The 23,056-nt window shown below is 41.3% G+C and overlaps 2 protein-coding genes across 6 annotated transcripts in view; both read right to left on the bottom strand.

The window, feature by feature from the left end:
* LOC136826066 (mitochondrial fission regulator 2-like) overlaps positions 1–8,796 on the bottom strand; it is a 42,367-nt gene extending 33,571 nt beyond the window's left edge. The window contains exon 1 of the mRNA XM_067082976.1: positions 8,471–8,796. The gene's annotated coding sequence lies outside the window, so the exon portion shown is untranslated. The remainder of the gene's footprint in view (positions 1–8,470) is intronic.
* Positions 8,797–12,473: 3,677 nt separating this feature from the next.
* Tcs3 (Probable tRNA N6-adenosine threonylcarbamoyltransferase Tcs3) lies at positions 12,474–22,767 on the bottom strand. 5 transcript variants are annotated; one of them, XM_067083000.1, is made up of 4 exons: positions 22,363–22,394; positions 15,983–16,090; positions 14,615–14,793; positions 12,474–13,465 (listed from the first exon to the last, which is right to left on the bottom strand). In XM_067083000.1, exons 3-4 carry the CDS (start codon positions 14,762–14,764, stop codon positions 12,608–12,610), a joined length of 1,008 nt encoding a protein of 335 aa, XP_066939101.1. In that variant the 5' UTR covers positions 14,765–14,793; positions 15,983–16,090; positions 22,363–22,394; the 3' UTR covers positions 12,474–12,607. The 5 variants fall into 5 exon arrangements, with proteins under 5 accessions (XP_066939101.1, XP_066939123.1, XP_066939112.1 ...); XM_067083022.1 differs by having other exon boundaries at positions 15,994–16,136; positions 22,363–22,379; XM_067083011.1 differs by having other exon boundaries at positions 15,983–16,136; positions 22,363–22,379.
* Between the last annotated feature and the right edge of the window lie 289 nt (positions 22,768–23,056).

The raw sequence follows: 23,056 nt of genomic DNA on the forward strand, positions 1-23,056 counted from the left end.
AAAGTAAAGTTTGTTCCGACCACGATCTCCTAGCCATCGGTCCCTTTACATTAGGAAGACTCACTGGTTGGAGGGAGAGCTGGTGGAGTGTCTTGAACTGACTGGAATTCTGCATGCCTGGGCTACTCCTCCCCTGATCGAAGAGAGCGAGGAGGAGTACCGTGCCTCTGACATCTCGATCGAGTGTAGGAACTGCAGGATCAAATGTCAGATACTGGACTTTTTCGCATGAGTGAGGAAACATAACTCATACGGAATAGGCTGGGAAGAATCTAGAATCGGAGGCAGTAAGGAAAACCTAAGATAGGGATTCCCTTATTGCTAGTCTTCTCCTTCCTCCCCTTGCTAGAGGAAGGAGCAGAATTGCTTCTATGATTCTAGAAGAAAAATAGAATGGGTGCTCAATGTGGCCTTACTGCATCAGATGCAAGATCCAGCAAGTATTGGTTCGAGTCCTATTCTCATCCCGAAGGAGAAGTAGGAGGATGGGGAAGGAGGAAGAGAGGCCAGTCACTCTCGGTATCCTCACTTCCAGAACCAACACCTTAGGCGAGATGCTACTAGTCCTCTTGAAGGAGCTGGGTAAGAAAACAAAACTTGAGCAACCACCACAGGGCCAAGGAAAAAAGGTTCCAAGGGCCTGTGGGCAAGACCACAGGAAGTGTGTGGTCTAGGAGACCACGTCTTGCTTCCAGACCGACAGAAACTTATGGAATGTGAGGGATGGACCAAGCCATTGACTTCGTGAGCTCTCGGGGTGGAAAGTACCGGTATTGTTGTCGCCAGCTGCTGAGTACCTCCTTTGACTGCTTCACGAAGCCAAGAGAAAGATGTATCCTGGGAGAGAGAAATGTTGAGCCTTTTTGGAAAGTACCCAAGCTCCCTAATAGGACAAAGTAACGACTGATCTGGATCATCGATATGCAGTCCAAGGAGGAGGGGAACAAGGACTCGAACCCGACAATAGATGCCGATGGATTCGGAGCCCACTTATGACATCCAAGAAGGAGTCAAGGTATTGATCCCCTTCACCTGTTCTTCCATCTTCTATGCAAAGGCCGGAGAGAGATGAGAGATGGTCCTAAGAGGGCACATCTCTATCCAATGACTCTCATAAGGGTGTGTGTAGAGCACGGGACAGAAACCCTAAACAAGAGTCACATGCCACCCAGTGAACAGTTCCCTGGGACAGCAAGACCAAAGAAGATTCTCATCCGTAGCTAAATCTCGACTGAGGAGAAGAAGGCTACTTCAGATAGAAGACTAGGTCACAAGGGCCTACATTCTTCACAAATGAAAGGGAGAGAAGCAACCCTCAGCGGAGAAAAAGACTTAGACTTGACCTGAGAAGTAGCCAACACACACCCAACAGTGAAGACGGATCCAGTCCCTTGGACAGTGTTGCAGAGGACGTCAAGAGATATCCAGCTATATCCATTGCCGCTAGACGAGAAAGCCTATGCTTGCAAGGAAAGCTGGAAGGTTTCCCAGTCCTGAACACGCAGGGATGTACTGCCTGAAGAACTGCTTCTTGTGTAGCTGCTACAGGATGTTGGGTCAAGCAGAACTCCTCTTGATGCCTTGGAAGCAGGGCTATCAGGTTGGGTGAAAGGCAAAGTCTTCCAGCATTTGTCTGTAACTCCAGGTGAGCAATGCTTGTGAACCCCTAGCGAAACAGACAAATATGGAGGGAAAAACGTAGATACCGATTTTTCCCAAAAAGACAGCATACCTCACCTGGGTCTGGTATGAAGGAGCGAGAAAACTACCGACTTTGTTGTGCAGGGAGGCAACACAAAGAGGTAGGGATCTCTCAGTCGAGCAGACTCTTCGTGAATCTTCGTGAAGAAAAGAGTGAACAGCACATTCCGTCCCAATCACTCAGACCCGAGGCCAAGCTCGCCTACCAAAACATTCCCACCGGGAATGCATCTGGCTAATTGAGCTGTCAAGTGTGCTATAGAACACTCGAGTACCTGCAAATGTTGACAGATGAAACAGGAGGAAAAAAACGATTCCCTCTTGTTTGTAGACGAATGCCACTACTGCAGTTTTGTTGTTCAATGAAACCACTGAGCGTCACAAAACTCATCCTGAATTCTTGGAGGGTCAAAAGGCTGCCTTGAGTCCAGGATGTTGATGACAAGGTACTAATTGTCTTGGTCACACACCTTCAAGACAAAGTCTTAGAGGTGTGTGCCTATTCCTCGATCTGTGAATCCGGCAGTAGGCACACGATGTGAGGGGAACATGCAAGGATATTCAAAGGTTCCTTCAATCAAGCATTAGCCTAACTCTTTCCTCATATTTCAAAGAGGAAAGGAGGACGGAGGAATGGAAGCAGACTTCCATTCTCCACCATGGGGAAGCTTCTGCAAGATGACAGGATACCGGGACGATTAGCTCTGGCCAGGCTGGCATTTCCCGAATCGGGAGCAAAGGAGAGGGAGTGGGATGTAAGTTTGGTGAAAAGAATTGCCAAGACCCATGGGAAATAGATATTTCTCCTGAAGGAATCCATTCCCAGGTCTCGGCAATGTTGCTGCCAGCTCCACAGACTCGATAAGTATCATTTCATCCAGGCATCTGCAGTAGGAGAACTTCTTCCTGGTTGATACTTCTTCCTCTCTTCCCTTCTTCCTTCCTCCATTATGGAAAAGAGGGTGGAAAGAGACACAATTATGCACACTTTCCTAGAAGGGAAGAAGAGGCCATGTGTTCCACGATCTTCTTCCGAAGCCTGGGACTTCTTAGCAGTTGAGGGGGAGCTGGCTTGAACTCAAGGTCGAGTCGAGATGACTAAGACCCAAAGGTCTTGGCCACTGTCCAAAGGACAAGGCAGTGCCCTGGTACGAACCTTGATTACCGAGGTATCTGGCAAATCTCTGAAAGAGAAAGGCAGAACCAAGTAAAGGTTCATTCCTAAGGGTCAAGCCAACTTGGGACTTATGAAACTGGAGATGCAAATTGGGACAAAGTCCTTCTTAGCACCAGAATTGCCCACAGAGCTGCAGTCGGCAAGACCCTCCGAGGCAAGAAGAATTCATACTCTGTCGAGGCAGGGGAGAAGCTTGGTGTCTCAACCTGAATGAACTCCTTGTCCGAAAAAAGAATTCATCTGGTCGAGAACGCTCTCGGAAGCAAGGACCGCAGCAGCCCCCAACACTCTTGGCCCCTCAGGAACTGCAAGGGTTGTGAGTGATGAAGATTATTCATTGGGGGAGCCAGGGTCTTGTTCCTGGGATCCTCGCACTGACAAATCAGCGCAAAGTTCTCTGAAAAACGAGGGCAATCTCAACTTGAAAAGGAAGACCCTCGCTACTTCCAAAGCATGAAACTCCTGCACTGTACCTCTCCCCTTGGAGGGAGACCTTGACAGACCCCAAGAAACCCTCCTCGGCTACCTGGTTGTACTACGAGACAATCGGGGGACTGACACCCAAAGCATGCCAAGCAGCTGAACCCCGAAGACAAATTCGTTGGAGCTCACTCTGTCTGTCACGCGCCTCTCGGAACGACCAAGAGGAAAAGAGGTCAGGTGAGGAGAAACAGTACCCCTACCTGTCCTGCCAGTAAAACCAGCAGGAGAGGCAGACCGTGAGCGATAATCAACCAAAGGAGATTACTGCCACAAGGGGGAAGAAGAGCGCTTGTGCAGTGGCAAAGTGCTTTCCTGGGAAGAGCACAAATTTCACTCGAACAGAGCCGAGATTCGGAAAAACCGATTGAGGCAGAGCCGAGCCAGTCTCAGCAAGCATAACCAGAACACAGGGCTGGACAGGGCGGGGTTCCCAAACTCTAACTCCTTTGAGGCCAACGCCCCTCCAAGGGAATTCTGTGTCTGCTATCCCGCATGCTTGAACCCTAAGGTTCAAGACACAAGGGTGAAACCCGGCCAAGCAACCGAAGCAGCTGGTGACCAGTATTAAGACACCTGGTGTCTCGGCACCGAGACACCAGGGTGTCTCGGCACTTTCTCTCGTCTTGTGCCTCTCCTCAGGAGAGAGCTCGTGATTCATAGAATTCGAGCGACCCACGAGACTCCCAAAATCGGGATCGGCTGCTTTCGGTTTCCTAAGAAATCGAAAAGGGCCAGGCACAGAACCAGTCTTAGATGCAGACTTCCAAGACTGGCAACGACGGAGCAGCCTCTCAAGGCCGCGCTCTAACGGCCCCCGAAACTCGAGACCCCAGAGGAGAATGCGAATCCGTTTCCACCCAAGGGTGGGAAGAGCCAACGTGAGAAACTTGTCTCCTGGAAGAGAGTCAGTCCCTTAGAAGTCCTGCAGGACTCCCAAATGGAATCTCTTACCTGCTTCTTCTGGTGTTTGAACCAATAGGATCGAGACACCAGGCTGGGAATCCGACTGAGCACTGGTGAGCGCTCAGGGAGCGCTTATGGTGCTGGCAGGAAGAGCTGAGACACCTGGATGCCTCGTCCCTTTCTCTTGCACTGCTTCTGAACTGGGCTGTGGAGAGTACTCTCCAGACCAGATCGGGATACTCAATATTCCACAGAATCTTGAGTACTCAGAGCAGCTCACAAACGAGAGCCCGAGGCAGCCCCTGTCTTAGAGGCGGAACCTCTAGGACTGGGAACAGGATCGCAAACTGAGGTCTGAGCGCCTGTGGCTCCTGAAAACAAAACCCAGGGGTATGCGAATCAGTTTCCTAACCCGAAGGTTGGGAAGAGCCAACAAGGGACCCACTGCCTTCCTGGAAGGAGGCAGTCCCTTGACGTCCAAGGGCATCAAGGGGAAAGAAGCAGCCTTCCTCTCCTTTGGCCGACAGAGGTCTATCCGGTTCCCGGGACCCCCTCGAACCTCTGAAGAGGAATGGATTAGCAGCAGAAGGCGAAATCGATGAAAAGTTGAAGACGGCGGCTACTTCCACAGGGCAACTTCCTTCATCTTCACTCCAACATCTACAGGATGGTGGACATAAAACATCGTAACCTCTAGGGCAGCTAGGCAAGAACACAATGGAAGCAGCCCAGGACAAGACCACCAGGAGAAGTAGCAGGCACAATCAGGACAGCCGACGCAGGAGCTACAGAAGCACTTCGGAAGGCAGGAGCTACAGCAACAGCCAGGAACATCACATGAACGCCACCAGCAGTGACAGGAATGATCAGGACGGCTGTGGCAGGAGGCCAAGAAGAGCCGCCCAGAGACTGCCGTCGAGTTAACAGAGCATAACAGGACACAACAGGAGCAGATGGACCACAGATACACCAGAGGTAGTGCCACAGCATACATGAAGGCCAGCAATGACAGCGATCGATCCACATCGGCGGGAACAGAGTTGGAACGATCCCGACATGGAACTATGCCATTCCAGCAAGGTACTGTGGTTGATCCCGAAGCAACACTGAATGAACGTCGGGACTCCTTCATGCAAGATATCCCCTGAGATATCCAGCCAACTACTGCTGTGCCTGCAATGCTCACTGTCAACCTGAAAGAAAAAGCAAAGATGATTAGTAGAGGGAGACTCCTCTCGCTATGAGGGGAACTGCCCTACACAGTAAGAGGAGGCCCCTTAGAAGAGCGAAGAGGGCAAAGGAGAGATCTCTACCAAAGGAGAGATAAGAAAGAACTTACAGGGAGAGAGAAGGAAGGAGGGGAGGCCACCAAGGGCACCATGGAAGCGGAACTTACTGACGACGCCCGCAACCTTCCCCTCGCAATTCTCTATAGAGCAGGCAGCGAAAACAACACTCACTACAAGTAAGAAGGAAATAGTCATGCCCTGTACACGGAGGGCGGAAGCCCAAGAAGGGAAGCGAACTCTTATGTCCCGATCAATGTAGGGGATTGAAGATATTACATCCCAATCTTATACCTCCGAACATACAGGGGAACATCTTCAGTATCTAAATGAAGGGCTACTGGAAGAGAAGCATTATGACTCGGTTAAGCCCTTGGCCGTCAAGGCTTATGCAAGGCTGTCACAAATCGTGGGTTTGTATTAATAAATATCAAACACACGCAATATAGTAAACCGCCCGTATTTGTGGGGGATGTGTACCGCACCCCCTGTGAAATAGCTAAAATCCAAGAATACTTAAAACCCCTCTAAAAACACTTAGAACTGCCTATTTTGATAGTTCAAACACAAAAAAATGTTTAAACCTGAGTATTTTAATAGTTTTATCACAAAAAGTGCATTTAGTCATGAAAATGATATGAAAATACAGTAATTAATGAATATTTCTCAGTGAAAAATACCACGAATGGACGAATTTTCTGCGAATAATGGGTAGATACATTCCACAGAGAAATCCGCGAATACATGAGTCCGTGAATTGTGAGAACGTGAATACGGGGGGGTTTACTGTTTATACACACAAATTCAGAAAGATCCCACTGGGATAATAAAGAGCTTAACGACAGTCAGGCAAAGAGATCCAAAAATACCTCTGCAACGCATGACAGCTGAAAGCAAACTGGAATGTTTACATCCGGGCAGGCAGGTATTCCCACCTACCTGGCAGTAGTTACTGCCTAACCACCTTGTTCAAGAGTTTAACAGCCGTGTCCAGCTTCACCATAAGCAATCCCTAATGTAAAGGACCGATGGTTTGTATATCATGTCAGAACAATTGGAAGGTTTACATCTGGGCAGGCTGGCTCCCACCTCCTAGACGGTAGTTAACTGCCTAGCCACCTTGCTTGAACGTTCAAAGGCTGTTTCCAGCTTTGCTGAAAGTAATTCCTATTGTAAGGACTGATGGTATGTATTTCGTGTCGGAACAAACACAAAGCACAACGAAGCAAGGAAACACCAGGATGAAGTGCGAGGAGAACAGCTGGCAAACATCCAGGCAGAGGAAGGCGAAGAAATGTGCGCGCTCTAAATAAAGGCTATAAGGCAAGTGGTTGCACAACTCACCGAAGGGAGATAGTGAGGGTACCCATTGCCCCTCCCACCAGTAGTTCAACTACCAATCAACCTTGTGCAGAATAGCCTGCTCCAGCTATCACTGCAGGTAATTTCTACATAAAGACCGATGGTTTGTATTCATGTAGGAATAACTCAAGATTTCAGACAAATTTCAAGGCAAAACCGAAAACTATTACATCGTCCCTCTAACTAGGTAAATATTAGTTTATGTGCAAAATGTGCAACGTTTATGGATAAATGTAAAAATGAACAAGACAGCAATTACCATAAGCATAAACACAAGACGTAAACATAAACAAAAACATAAACAAAAGGTGGTAGATAATCCGGTTGGCAACCAGTGTGAACCAGGCCACAGTAATAGTCACCATGGTAAAACTATAAAACAGCTCTGCACGGACTATTACTTTGAAATTGATTTTTCCTATAGCCTACTTTTAGTGTTGCTGATGGAGGAGGTGGTGTTGTTTATTGCTGGTCAATTATTATTAATCTCATATCTCTATCCAACATGGTTGGAGACCCTTTGGGAATGCGGGAGTTTTGGGTAGGGAAATCGCTGGGAGAAAGACCAGACTGCCATGTTGTTGTTATGGGATGATTCCGCGCATGCGCAAGTCATTAAGGGGCCATATGTTCAAGAAGGGACTGGCTAAGAAAACCTATTATAAAAGGAACTAAACTAACCTAGTGTACCGTGACTTAACCTAACCTAGTAGGCTGCTTACTTAGCCGGGGGGGGGGGCAGAGAGCCCCTGGACACCCTGGTGAAGTAAACCAAATTCCCCTATAACACTGCATATGCACGATAGCATTCCAGGATGGCCAGCATACAATAACATAACAGTTCTAATGTTAATTACTGGTTAATTACAGTCAACCTCCAATAAATAACAGTAAATTCTTGATAAGCAACCAAAATACTTTAGAAAAGTTCAATTTCCAAGGTAATACCTCATGTGAAGGAGCTGTTCTTTAGTTCTACTGTCACCAGTCTTCGCAAATTCAATATCAGACTAATCCAAAATACATGTAAAAACCATAGGCTACTGCCTTTTCAAAGTTAGGCTAAGCAATCCCAGAGCTAGCCTACCCCACCAGTAGAGTCTTGTCAACATTTACCACCTGGGTTGTTTCAGCTAAATGGAATAAGGATGGATATATGAAATATAATATATTCAGGTGACTTTACAGCTATCACAATTAACTTATGCTAAATTGTGTAAGTTAAGGTCTCCACTACCTTGTTTGGGTGCAACCTCAACCGGTAAGATGGGTAGGTTTTGGATTAACTTTTTAGGTATATTTCTATAATTTATTAACCAATAAATAGTAATATCTTAACTTCTTTACACCATGATAAAAATCCCATTACTTAAATATTCAACAAGTGGTCCGCCTGTCTTTCGCACCTGACAACTTTCAAACCAACTCATTCCTTTAACTGTCCCCTTATACTGTTTTCAACTGTATGGATAACACCGTACATTTCTACACTATTCGCCCACGTGAGAAAAATGGAATTTGCTCCGCAAATTCACGAAATTAACGTTATTTATCGTACCTAACGAGCTCCGTCCTTTCATGTTTTCCTTCGTTCGTTTTGACAGTAACAGCTGAGGCGACAACAAAATCAGTAGAGAATAGATATTACTAGATGCTGCCATTTGTATTCCCGGCGTGAATTTTTCCGTCTTCATGTTTCTTACAACACATTGGTTCATCAGTGCGCATGTTTAGAATACCCATTAAACCTTTCGTTCGTTATTATATATATTATAGAATGTTAAATGTATTTAATATAGGCTTTTGGGAAAGCAAAGGAAATTCCAATAGTCACACTTAGTTTTCAAATCACGTCTTCGAGGAATCAGCGGTCTCCTGGGATCTAAATTCGGGGACTAACTTAATCCGTCTTTGTAGCATACTGTAAATAAACCAAGGATAGACAAAACGCTCTTTTTGCACCGATACGTAAGCAGTTGTGAGCTTCAGAGATGAAAGTTAAAAGATAAAGTGTTATACAAGTGTTACATCACAATCATCAAAATTTGTATCAGTACTCCAAGAAGTCATGTGATAATGAACTACGAACAACATGCCCAGTTATTTCAAAAGGTCTTGCAACACTAACTTTGGCACAAGAATAGTTTCCTTACTTACGTTTGAAAATAAAGTTTTGTATATGCACACATTTAATACTAATGGTCATGGGCTAAAAAGGGTCGACTCGCTGTTGCGTATTCTCGGGAGCAATATCAAAATCTGAGCAAAGAAAAGCACTCAAACTGAAATTTTCAAGGTAAAAGCACGATGTCTAAATTTCTTTGCATATACCAAACAAGTTATATAAAACAACTTGGCAAGAAAAGCTGACATAAATCTAAAACTTGAAAAGTAAAATGCACGGAAATATATTAAATACATACAATAATAAAAAAAAAAAGGACGAAGAAGAGGGAAAAGCAAAGTTTCACAAAAAAAACCGCAGTTGCAAGTGGTTACAGAAGCAATGCAACCTTGCGTGCTATGATATTCAGCAAGTGCAAAGTTAGATCAGATCATTAATAAAAATAATAATGACACTTGTGGAAACAATGAATATAAAATGACACACAAGAATATAAAATGACAAAGATAAAATGTCGCAAAACTATTTTTAAAACCCAAACTGTGTCGCTAGCATGAGTCATGTTGGCCATGTAATTATTTCATCAAGACCATTCGACCACGTCTTAACGCTTGAGCCCTCCATTAGCGCAGGACTTTTGATGCCCATCTTTCTGAACAATACCAAGCACAAACTTCTTACAACCTTTCTTCTCTGAATCTATCTACTTGTTTATTATTATTATTATTATTATTATTATTATTATTATTATTATTATTATTATTATTATTATTATTATTATTATTATTATTATTATTATTATTATTATTATTATTATTATTCAAAATGAGCGGACATTCACATGGGGAGACAGTCTGCCGTTAACTTATAGATCAACCACCACTTCATGTATTCAAAGAAAAGTCCCTCATGACAATTATGTCTCACACTCACACCGTGGAAATCCGTGATCTGACAAAACATGTGAGTGACAGCTTTATCCGTCATCTGTCAAACTTCGGAATTCTTTTTCTGTTCCCGGTTTCCATGACTCATAAAACGATCCATCCTTCAAGAGGCGAGGAATTAAGCCCCAAGCTTCTTCACGTAACCTTGAAAATTTGAGGCAATGCATTTGATCTCATCCCTAATCATGAAATGGTCATAGAAAAGAGTAAGCATCATTGGTGTTTGAGCGAGCCAATCACATCAGATTTTACCTTGAGAATTGGGTTCGGAGACCTTTGTTATTTTCAGCATCTGCTTGCAACACAATCATTAGCCCTGAAAATGAGATAGTGTTCAATGCAGTAGCTGCTTATGTTTACATATCTTTCAGGGATCTGTAGGTGGCGTCGGGCACACGACATTTCTGTAAAAACCAAGACATGGTAGGTGTCAGCTGATTTGGCAACATGCTTCCACTCCACAATTTACTGTTCTCTGGTACCACCGTACTAAAAGATCTGAAAATTGAACAACACTTGCGGCCACTTTCAGTTCTAACCTTTCATTTTCATAGGATCTAAGATAACATCGTCGGATATATTTTATGATTTTTTTCTTCAACCTAGCAGTTAATGGACACAATTCATAAATTTAACTCATTATTTCGTGCCATCCCAGTCAATGCTGTTGTTGGCGCTCCATTCTCACACTTTTCATGTCATTTTTTTTTATCTATAATCAGAAATCACTAGAGTGAGCTACCTTAAGTAGGTTCCTTGTAGGTGCAGCACTGGTTGAAGGCTTCTCTAGTTTATGCAGTAATAATGTGCAGTTGAACCGTGTTGGGGCATTCACTCCTATTTAGAGAGAGGCCATTTTTGAAAGCTTTTGTTTAGACTGTCTCAATATAAATAAATACATGGTAGCGCACGTCCAGTGAATTGCCGATCACAGCGCAGTACCATTTACCTGTCTGTAGACCTAGCATTTAGAAATGTTCAGAGAAGGAATTTCATTACAGCCGTACATAATGTTCCGAGACTAACTGGTTGGTGCAGTCTTTATCCATATTTTAGCGAAAGACTAAATCCAACAGGACAATTAGGTGACTTTCCACCCTTTCAGCAGAAAGTCACCTACTTTAATGAACATGGCTATAAACTGCTCTATTCTGTGGAAGCTAACTTGGAGATCATGACTCTTCAGAATATTTCATAGGTGTTTGCTATAAATGATAACAATAATAATTCACAACCCCCGTAAACAAGGTGGGAAACTGAAGCCTAGCGGGTGATATAAAGCTTCCTCTAACAAGTGACCTATTCCTTTTCCTTATAGGAATAATTTCACAAATTTTACGTATAGAAAAGTCATTATGAACCTCTTTTATAGAAACGATGGAAAGTGGATCATTGATTGAATGAATTGCATTTGATAAAGCTGAAGTAAAGTCAAGTTCCAACTTAAGTACTGGAAATTGATACGGGACACTTTGGGCAAAGGAGAAAAAACTGGAAAGGTATGTACAAAATTACAGAATAGAATAGAATAGAATGTAGAATTTAGACCAAGCGCTGGAACCTATGAGGTCATTCAGCGCTGAAACGGAAATTGACAGTAAAAAAGTTTGAAAAGTGTAACAGGAGGAAAACCTGTCAGTTGCACTGTGAAACATTTGTTAAGAGAGGATGGAATGTAAGTTGGAAGACAGAGAATATGAATGGAGGAAGAATAAAGGGAATGACCCTAAAATAGTGAAAAAGATCATTTACCATAACCTAAAAGGTAATGGCAAGAATCAGTTCCTCAATCCCCTCATCATCTGTCAAAGCCCTTCCCAGATATTTTCAATCATTTTTATGTGCAGACATTCATTTTATTCATTTCGCCCAGTTCCTCAATCCCTTCATCATCTGTCAAAGCCCTTCCCACATATTTTCAATCATTTTTATGTGCAGACATTCATTTTATTCATTTCGCCCAAAGTATATTTCTTACCAGCAAAGCTGACTTAATTAAATCAAAGCAGTACAATATCATTATAATTTTTTTTTAAATGGATACAAGAGCAATAGAAAATTGGGGAAATTTAGGAATGAATTCAGTCACTGACAGGATATATATATATATATATATATATATATATATATATATATATATATATATATATATATTTATATAATATAGATATGTATCAATATTTAAGTGTGTCAATCTTTAACTTTTACAAATATGCTATCAACAACTGTCAGGTCCATTGGCTATATTATCAACGAAACAATCTGAAACATAAACAGTACGGGCCTAGGCAAATCATACCTATGATAAATTAACTAACATAAATCATACACAAATTTCATAAATTTACCATTTTTTTCCTAGACTACTTTAAACTACTTTAATCTACCAGCTTCTAAGAAGCTCGGCTATCTCTTCCTCTGTTTCCATCAGTCATGGTTAAACTTAAAAATTAAACCAAAAACATTTTGAGGATATATAAAAACTACAGTTCTAACTGTCTTTCTATTTTCATTAAAAACTTTAACAACAATTAAGGTCTTATCACAACTTAAATACATTAGAAATCACAAACATGTTTCAAATGTAACTTGTCAAAGCCTGTGGTTCCATAAACATCAGTCATCAGTCACGCCAAGTAACTGGGACGTCATCTGTCCTGTATCTCTGAGTGACCCATGTGTCAGCCAATGGAGTTCTTATGCCTGATTTAAACATTAAATATCCAGCCTGAGCAATCATAGCCCCATTATCTATACAGAAGCTTTCGTCGGTTGCATACAGTTTACCATCTCTTTCCTCACACATTTTACCCATCATCTCTTGAAGTCTGAGATTACAACCAACCCCACCACAAATCAAGACTTCCTGGGATCCACAATGTGCCATTGCTCGTTCTGTGGTTTCTACCAACATTGCAAACACAGTCTCTTGCAGAGAAAAGCAAAGATCAGCTTTTGTATATTGTCCAGTTTTCAGGAGCTTCTCTGTACGTTCTTCAAGATATGTGAGCATGCCTGAAAATGAGACATCCATGCCTTTAACACCATATGGCAAAGGTAAATACTTCTTACCTTTCTTCGCCATTTGTTCAATGTTGTAGCCTGGGCTTGGGTCATTTGATAACTTCAAAATCCGAGCAAATCTGTCTAAACAATTCCCTACTGCCATGTCAATGGTCTCCCCAAAAATTCTATATCTTTTCTCTAGATATGCAATAATCTGTGTATTTCCACCGCTTACATAAAGAACTGTGGGATTATCTGCCCCAGTGATAAGACGGCCCATTTCGATATGTCCTATACAGTGATTTACAGCAACAACAGGCTTATCCCATAACTGTGCTATTGTTCTAGCAACAACTGCTACACTGATTAGGGGTGCTGCCATCCCAGGACCTTTTGTATAGGCTATGACATCAATATCCTGAGGTTTGATATTAGCTTCTGAAAGGGCTTGGTGCAGAACATCTAATACTTGAGCCTAAAAAAAAAAAAAGATAAAAATTTCATCAGTTCTTAACATTGATTCAATTGAAAAGCAAATGTTTCTTAAATAGTTACTTTAATGGCTCTCAGCTAAGCACAAAAACACTTTGCACATGAAAATAAAAGGGTAAACTGCAAATTATCCCAACTTAATAGTTATGGTCCTAACCAACCGATAAAAGTTGGAATGAATGACAAGAAACTATACATACAGTACTGAATACAGCATGCTCATGCTGTTACAGTATTAGGAGTTTTCTTGTGTGCTAATTCAAAAACTGATTTCTTACATGTTTATTGAAGTATTTAGCACATTCAGTAATATTTTATGCATTTTTTATTTCTATATTAACTTGTACAGTACTGTAAAGTTGATTTCTTAAATGTTGTCATTTGATTCTTTAGAACTTCAGAGGTCCTAACTATGAATAGACATACAGTATATGTTGGGGGCTTCTAACTTTGTTGAATGACTATTAAGTTAAGGACAGCCTTTACAGTACATGACTCAGTACATACCAACATGAAAGAAACATTGTGACATTCACATGCATTTCATAAAGAGAATTTTCTAAAGCAAATTAAGAATTATATATGCCTACATGGATAATTAAAATATTATACAGTATACAAGAAATCACCGCATGAAAAAATTCAGTACCTAGTCGTTAACCATCTATTACACAATAAATAAACAAATATTGTAACTACATAAATAAACAAATGACACATTAAATTAAAAAACATCTGAACTAGTAAAATTAATAGGAGCATTAGGAATATATCTTATTGAAAACCAGAACTATATTTTTTAAAGAGCTTTTCAAAAATGCATCTAATAAATAACATTCATAAATTTATAATCAAAACACAATTGCATCTACATTTAGTTACCTGCATCAACGATAAAGCTATCTAACTCAATAGTTTATGAATTTTCCAAACCCACTGCTATCTCCATGGTCAATAAAAGTAACATGTACACAATGATTATCCCCCCCAAAAAACAAAATGCTTTCCATTTGGGCACACACAAAATAACAGCACAGTACTATTAAAATAGTAATTATACAGTATTTCATGTTGCCTCCAGTCTAAAAATTAGCACCAACCATTTTGTTCTGAAATAAGAAAAATATCATACCTGGTGATGCTTAGCTGTATCATGAGGAATAAACCCTTGTCCAGGTGGTGTAATATATGTCTTTCTGGGATTTGCAAGAACTTTGCCGTCCTCTATTATACCAATGCCAATTTTATTGGCACTTCCTTCAAGACCGATGACTATTACCATTTTTACTCCACTGTTTCTTACAGTAAATGCTGGAAAAGTAAAATAGTTTGGCTTAGCAAATTTAAACATTGTATACCAAAGTTTCCTTGAAATACATCTTACTCAACATCTATATGAAATGAGATGGTAGTTTAAGTCAAAGTTTTAAATAAAAGTTTAAAGTATGAGAATACCAATAAATTACATATCAGCAACGTTACTGACAAAACTTGTCATCTAAATAAAAGTTAGTTTACTTGAATTCTTTGTTATTAACCTGGAAATCATGTTTTATCAAAAAAACATTGGACCTCTATTTCTCACAGCAAATACTGTTGTCCTGGTAAAGAAACAAAAAATTCTAGTAAATCACATGACTCTCATCCTTCAAGTTGGGTCATCCAGTTTAAATGCATTAACATTTTGTGGTAAATGTCAAACCTTACTTCCAGAATGATTTGCTTGTCCAGATAAATTGGTTCAGGACTTGGCCAGTCTGAGAGATCAAGCAGCTAGACAACAATTATTTCCTGACAAATTGGGCCTAATAACAATTTGGGCCGCACAGATTTTGCCATGTGTAAATCTTGTTACCTTCTCAAATTATTTCATTTGAATTTATCTTACTTCTGCTAAACTATGCTTGAGTATATACCATTCTATTTGTTGGTAAGTTTAAAATCTTTTAATTTCACATATATAGACACCACCCTACTTACAAACATTCAGCGATGCAAACAAACAGGATTGCAAATTAAAATTGTATTCAGAGTGCTCCCCTTTGCCACCTATAAGTTCAAATTTTGTTTTGTACACTTATTCTGTACATACAGTGTATTGTGTTTTAGGACAAAAACATACATTACTGTATTGATTTCACTGATTTTATAATACTTAAATACAGTAACCACCTTACAAACAATTCAACATACAAACGGCCGTCCGGGACATAACTTGTTTGTAAGTAGGGCAGTGTCTAAGTGTTTTGGTTACATAATGCATGGCGTCTAAACTAACATTTATAGGGAATCATAGAATCAAAGCTTTACGAGTAGATCTAAGTAGCAGATGAGGACAAAAGCAAGCTATGGACCTAATATGGAAAGCAACTTTGTAGCAGCTTAAGTTCTCATGTATTATATCAATTAAATTCTGAAAGCATACAAGTCACTAGACAGCCTATGCAGTCAGCAAAAAAATGACATTTTTATAATAAAATAAAGTTTTATTTATACTTACCCTGTACTTACATCGCTGTAGTTTTCTACTCAATGGCAGCTTGAATTTTCAAAATTCGCAGCAATACTCTTCTTCCGTCCAAGATGATGACTAGGCCCCGCCCACTCTCTGGGAAGGAGAGGAACAACCCTTTAAAGATGGTCCAATTTGTTGACTGCAATAAAAATGTCCATGTGAGGGGAGGAGGGCGGGCTCCACTCGTAATTACTGGGTAAGTATAAATAACACTATTTTATTATAAAAATTTTACTTTTATTTAAGTAACTCACCCAGTAATTACATTGCTGAATCCCACATTGATGTAAGGTGGGGATTCAAGAACATATTGTACCCAAAATATTTAAGTCATTATAGATATATTCATGATGTTCGCATCGATAAATGCTTATTGTTCCTTGCCTGGTGAGAGAGCTACTGCAGGAAGGTACTGTCTCTGGTTGAAGCTCATCTCAACCTGTAGTGGTGTGGCAGGATAGCCTAGGGACACCTCTACTGGCATGGGGACTTTCAAGCGAAAGAGTATTCTGCTAGCTGCGAAAGTATTAATCAAAGCTGTGTATTAAATAGGAACTTCCAAAGCCGTACATAGCTTAAAAACTTGCTCTAATCCAGGGTGAAGTACCAGGAACCAAGAAAAAATCCAATCATAATGCCTAGTCACCTTATATTGACGAATTAAAAAAGAAGGAAATGATATCATCACCCCATTAAAAAATTGGTAGGTAACTTGGGTATACCACACCTTCCAGACAGAAATACATTCAGTTGGAAAAGTTGCCTCCTAGGCTTCTCCCCCCATTACCATACCTGCTACAAACAAGGGCCCTAAGGAGCTGCAATTGTCGAAGATGGTTTCAATGTCTCAGAGATAATGCATTGCAAAAACTGACCTACATCTCCAGTATGTAGTTTAAAGGATGGAGGATAAGTACAGATTATGCTTGAAGGCTAAGGAGGTGGCCACTGCTCTTACCTCATGAGCCTTCACTTTCAGGGGAGGGGATAGACTCTTCTCCAATTTGAGAATAAGCTTCCATGATTTGGTCCCTTAAAAAGAACAAGATAGCGTTCTTAGAGAGAGATCTGGAAAGATTCTTTACAGAACACCACAGATTGCTAGCCTGTCCTCTGATCTTCTCAGTTCTGTGGATATAATATCTAAGGGCTCTCACAGGACAAAGAGATCTTTCATCTTCCTCTGGGCCTAAAAATCTCCATCAAGTTCTTTACTGTACAGTAGCGGGGCCAGGGTTTTGAAGGTATTTCGTTTTTATGCAAGAAAACCCAAAGTTAGCGAGCAGACAGCGTCACCCTCGGAGAAACCCACCCTTTTGTCCAAGACATGGAGTTTGCTAACCCTCTCAGCTGTTGCCAGAGCCAAAAGAAACAGCATCTTCCTAGTTAAATCCCTGAGGGATGCTGAGTGAAGGGGTTTGAAACGCTGTCCTGAGATCCATTTAAGAACTATGTCAAGACTCCAGGAAACTATAGGTTCTGTTTTAGGTTTCAAAGAGTCAAAAGAGTTAATGAGGTCCGAGATGTCCTGGTTTCAGGTAAGGTCCAGACCCCTGTGGCAAAAAACCGAGCTGAGCATAGCTCTATAACCTCTGATGGTACAGGAAGAGAGGCCTCTGGAGGATCTTAAATGCAAGAGAAAGTCTGCTAGCTGCATCATAGATGTCTTAGAAGACGAGATGTTATGTCTTCTGCACCAAAGCACTAAAGTCTAAAGATGGACCACTTTGCTTGATGGACTTTATTAGATGACTGTCATCTGCTGCTGGCAATAGACTGAGCTGCAGGCTTTGAAAATCCTTTCAATCCTAGGAGTTTGACGACTGTCGAAACCCTGTCAGGGCCAGAGTGGACAGGTTTTGATAAAAGCTCCTGAAATGAGGCTGTCTGAGCAGCTCTGGAATGGTGGGAAGGAGCCTCGGATAGTCCACCAGAAGGGCAAGATCTGTAAACCACTCCTTCTGGGGCCAGAACAGAGCTATGAGGGTCATTCTGGCATTCAGGTGAGATTGAAGCTTGTTTAGTACTGTACTTCCCTGATTAGACTGAATGGGGGAAATGTGTGCAAGTCCAGATTGGACCAGTCCCGCAGAAGGGCATCTGTCACCCATTCTAGAGGGTCCGAAAAGGGGAGTAGAACAGAGGAAGGCAGTGATTCTTGGACGTGGCGAAGAGGTCCAGGAATGGTGTACCCAAAAGCTTACACAAATCTGCGCATACTCGAAGGTCTAGAGTCCACTCCGTGGGAAGGATTTCGTGACGTCGATTTAACCCATCCGCCAACACATTGAGTTTTCCTTGGATGTACTGGGTGACTGACTTTGCTCCTATCCAGTCCGTCCAAAGGAGAAGTGACTTTGTGATTTGAAAAGCGAATGTGAGTGTGTTCCCCCTTGACGACTGATTTAGGCTAAGGCTGTGGTATTGTCTGAGTGAACTATCACTTTGCCTCAGACTTCTTCCTGAAAGTATCTGAGACCCAAAAGAATCACTTTTAACTCCTTGTTGTTGATACAGAGAGTGCTCTCCTCCCGAGACCAAGTTCCTGACATCTCTCTGTCACCTAGATGGGCTTCCCAACCTGTGTCCAATGCATCAGAGAAGTAGTTTAAGACTGGGTTCAGAGGAAGCAGAGACTTCCCTTCTGCATATCTGCCCGCATACTGCCACCACCATAGTTCTTCTTGGATCTCTGTTGAGATCAGAAAGATAAATGAGTCTGGCTGAGTCTTCCTGTCCCAGTTTCTCAGGAAGAATCGTAGAGGTCATAGATGTATTGCTGTATTCCCAGCCTGACAAATTGTTCTATTCAAGACAACATGCCCGGTAGACTCACCCGCTCATTGGCTGAACAATTCTTTAGAGTAAGGAAATGATTCACTGCTCTATCCTTTTGAGGGACAGAAAAGCCTGAAAAATCCTAGTCTATCTGAATCCCACAATAGAGAATCCAGGGTCCGTGGAAGTCTTCAATGGAAGAGGTTTCTTCAAAAGGTCCAAAATAATATTCAGCTGGCGCTGAATTGGTTCCAGAGAAGTGTCTAACTCCTCTTGTGTCACAGAAGAAGCTTGATGATAAAGAATCGGCACCGTGTGCGTCTTCATAGTTGGCAGGAGCTGGGTGCCCGACCGATGGGCACTTGGGCGCCCGTGGGATAACAGACGATCAGGAGCCAAATGATGCTCTGGCGCTACAGGGCACTTGGGTGTCATTGGACGCTTTGACAACAAAGAATGGCACCTGGGCGCCAGATAATACTGGATGTCAGGTGACAGTTGAACGGGAGTAAGCCGCTCGGGGCTATCCCAGAAGCTGCAAGAAGCTTGGGGGCTTCAGGGGGGTTCTTTCAGTCTTTTGCAAGGGACAGGAGATTGTTCCTGAGCAGAAGAATGCCTCTTTAAGGGGCAAGACTTCTTCGAGAAATGCCATTGGTGCCTTGAATCAGGGCTAGGAGTTCCTGGGCTCAAGGAGAGATGGTGGACATCTGAGACATCCCTCCAACGGCCTTCTGTCACAGCCTGGGAAGCAACAGGTTCGAATGAGGGGGCGACTACCCATGTATAGCTCCCACCAACCTCCCTTGAGTCTCCAGTGTACCTCCCAAGTTTAGGGAAGTCTGGCAGTGACCTTTGCCAAGGAGAGTCGGCGGGATTGGTAGCCACCGCCTCCACATTCAATTCACTGGCACTTTTATCACTAAATTTATCCATCAAAAAGTGCACTGATTCACCAGGTCGTGTCACTGTACTTGCTCTCAAGACTGGCAAAGCGATCCGGTTCGGGAGCGAGGGAGCCAGATGAGGAAAGAAAGGGAGGGCTCAGAGCAAAAGACACATTAGAAACAGGAGAGGAAACAGAGAGTACATCCATACTCACTGGTTTGGAAGTTGAGCTACTATCTAAACCTTTACTATCAGCTCTAGCAGCAGTTTCTTCTTTCTATCTCTTTCTAGTTTAGAAAGATGAGAAGCTAAGTTTTTCCATGTCTTCTCATCCCAACCTACACACTCGTTACAAGTTAGATTGATTGAATAAACTGATCTCTGCAAGAGGAACAAATGGTATGAGCATCATATGAAGCTTTTGTTAACCTGGTATTGCAGCCTTTGCTGCAGTGCCAAAAACTGGATGAGCTAGAGTCTGACACAATCAAAAAATAGACAAAAAGTTACAAAAGTTAATACTCACTGAGAAAATACATTCCCAAACAACAATTAGCCTAACAGTGATCTTCATAAACAACTACCGAACTGTGCAAAAGCCGATCAGCAAATCTCGTTAAGAGAAAAAGCCGGTCGACACAAAAATCACAAAGAGTTATCAAAATTGTACAGAAGAAGTCAAAATCAGTTGATAAACAACAAAAAACTAGTGCCAGAGGCAATCAATTAGAATACTTCACCGAAAAGGGAAGCTAACAAGACAAATTCCAAAAAACGAAGCTGCATTCCTACAACTGTGTGATCTCTAGGACAGCAGAAAACAAACTGAACCATTTTTCAAGGGTTGTTCCTCTCCTTCCCCGAGGGTGGGCAGGGCCTAGCCACCATCTCGGACGGAAGAAGAAGAGCATTGCTGCGAATTCTGAAAACTCAAGCTGCCATCGAGTAGAAAACTACAGTGATGTAATTACTGGGTAAGTTACTTATATAAATAAAATTTTGTTTTTGCATTGTAACTTGTAACTACAAGATCTTTTTGAATTTTTCTTGGTTACTGATGATAAAAAAAATCATATATGCTTGAGTATTCTTTTTGTTGTTACACATCCTAATATCAAAGGAAACTGTCCTACCTCAATATATATACGGCAATAAAAGAAGAGAAAATCACATTAAAATAGATAGCTAAAAAAATCCTTATTTCAATGATTCCTCTAATGTAGAAGGAAGGTGTGAGTCTTAAATAACATCATAAGTCTATAGTAACTATAAGTAAGGTTTTCAAAAATGGAGAAATTGGATGCCAGAAAAAAAAATGAAAAACTCGAAAATTTATTTTCCTGAAAAAAAATAAATAAATAAACAAACTGTTTTTTTCATAACCCTAGTTCAGCAGACAAAAAACCTAACCTTTCCTACAATGCCATTGGTAGAACTAAGCAAGCCCTTCGCATCAGGAATTACTTTGGAAATTGATTTTTCCTATAGTATTTTAGTTGCTTATCAAGAATTTACTGTTATTTTTTGTCGGTTGAATGTAATTAACTTGTAATTAACCTCAGAAGTTTTACGTTGAGCACCCTGGAATGCTATTGTGCATGTGCAGTGTTATAGGGAAACTTTTGGTAAAAAGTGGAGTTTCTTTCACCAGGGGATTCAGGGGGCTCCGCCCCCCCACTAAGCATCACGGCCTTCTAGGTTAAGTTAGGTTAGGGTACGTTACATTAGTATACGTTCTTTTATAATAGGTTTCCTTAGCCAATCCCTTCTTAAACGTATGGCTCCCTAATGACTTTTGAAGGTGTGGAACCATTCCTTAACAACAGCATGGCGGTCCAGTCTTTCTCCCATCATTTCCAGAAACCCGCATACCCAAAGGGTTCCCAACCATGGGTAGATATTAGGTTAATAATAACTGATCGACAATTAGCAACACCACCTCATTCACCAGCAACACTAAAAGTATAGGAAAAATCAATTTCCAAGGTAATAATCTGCATGGAGCTCTGACTTAGGGATACCATGTTGTTTCCTGACCTTACCTTCCTAACCTCAGTAAAACTTTACTTTAGTTGCACAGCCTGATACATATATAGACATATCCTTTCCTATAATGCTAAGTCCTGACCTAACCAGACCTTACCTACCTAATCTAACTTAGGGCAACATGCCCTGACTTGGCCAGGGGGCTTCGCCTTCCCCGGGACCCCCAAAAAAAAGGCCGTAACCTGTCCTGGTCAGCAACTGGCAAGAATCAAGCCGCACAACTAAAGTAAAGTAATACCCTAACCTCACTTAGGGCGCTGTGCCCTGACCTGGCAGGGGGGGGGTGGGCATAACCCGCCAGGGACCCCCCATAATAACACTAGGCTAATCATCAGAAACAGTTAGGTGGTGGTGTTTGACCGTGATCCCGTTACTACCCGGGGTGAGATAGCACGTGATGAAGAGGGAATCGAGCTTCCATACGAGATATTATGGATTGGTTAGTTCTTAGCCACTGTTGGATGATGGTTAGCCTGCCGCTAGGATAACCTAGCATAGGGTACTCGCTTACAGATGGCTGGATAGCCTAAGTTACAACATAAATTGGATGAATGCCATGCAAATCACACATCTACAGCATATCTACATCTGAAGTACAGCACTGGCACCGTTATGCAACAAAACCAAGATGAATTTTATGATATAAAATTACAAACCTCGTTGTCAATGTTTACAGCCAAGGGACGTCGATAGAGACTATCGTGCAATTCTAGTATGAATTACTGTAGGGTGAAAACATCTTTACTACAGGAGTATTGCACATCAGAATTAGGATATAGTTAGCTTATTTTAGTAAAAGTCTATTTCAGAGCCAAATGATCTCAGTGAAGAAAGGCCTAGCATATATTTGCAAACTCCATGAATCTCAACTTGCATGTTAATCTCGTTTAGTTGCATAATACAGTGGCCCAGTTCAGATTTTTAACTTTCTTTTACACAATTTATTTTTAATGTGTGAAAAATAATTCTAATCTTTTCTATTTAAACTGGAAGAACATTATTTACTGTCATTATTACTACATGATGGTGTGTGATACTTACCCACACAGATGGAAGTTATCGTGCCTGGCAAAGAGTAGGAAAAATGAAATTTATACGTTACCTATGTAAATATATCGTTAGTATGAACTTATTAATAATGATCAAATATTTTGGAATTATTATAATGAAATTAGGCTAGTGGATATTAAAATGATATTCTAATATGTTCTATTTTTATAATACAGTATATAGCAGATATATATATATATATATATATATATATATATATATATATATATATATATATATATATATATATATATATATATATATATATATATATATATATATATGTGTGCTTGTGTATAT

This window comes from Macrobrachium rosenbergii, chromosome 3, assembly GCF_040412425.1.
Source record: "Macrobrachium rosenbergii isolate ZJJX-2024 chromosome 3, ASM4041242v1, whole genome shotgun sequence".
NCBI lineage: Eukaryota > Metazoa > Arthropoda > Malacostraca > Decapoda > Palaemonidae > Macrobrachium > Macrobrachium rosenbergii.

Bases quoted from the DNA above. Each gene is read 5' to 3' on its own strand.
- Tcs3 (XM_067083033.1), bottom strand. From the start codon at position 14,764: ATGGTAATAGTCATCGGTCTTGAAGGAAGTGCCAATAAAATTGGCATT. The intron at 13,466-14,614 runs GTATGATATTTT...TTTTTTTTTTAG, and splicing joins ATACAGCTAAGCATCACCAG to GCTCAAGTATTAGATGTTCT.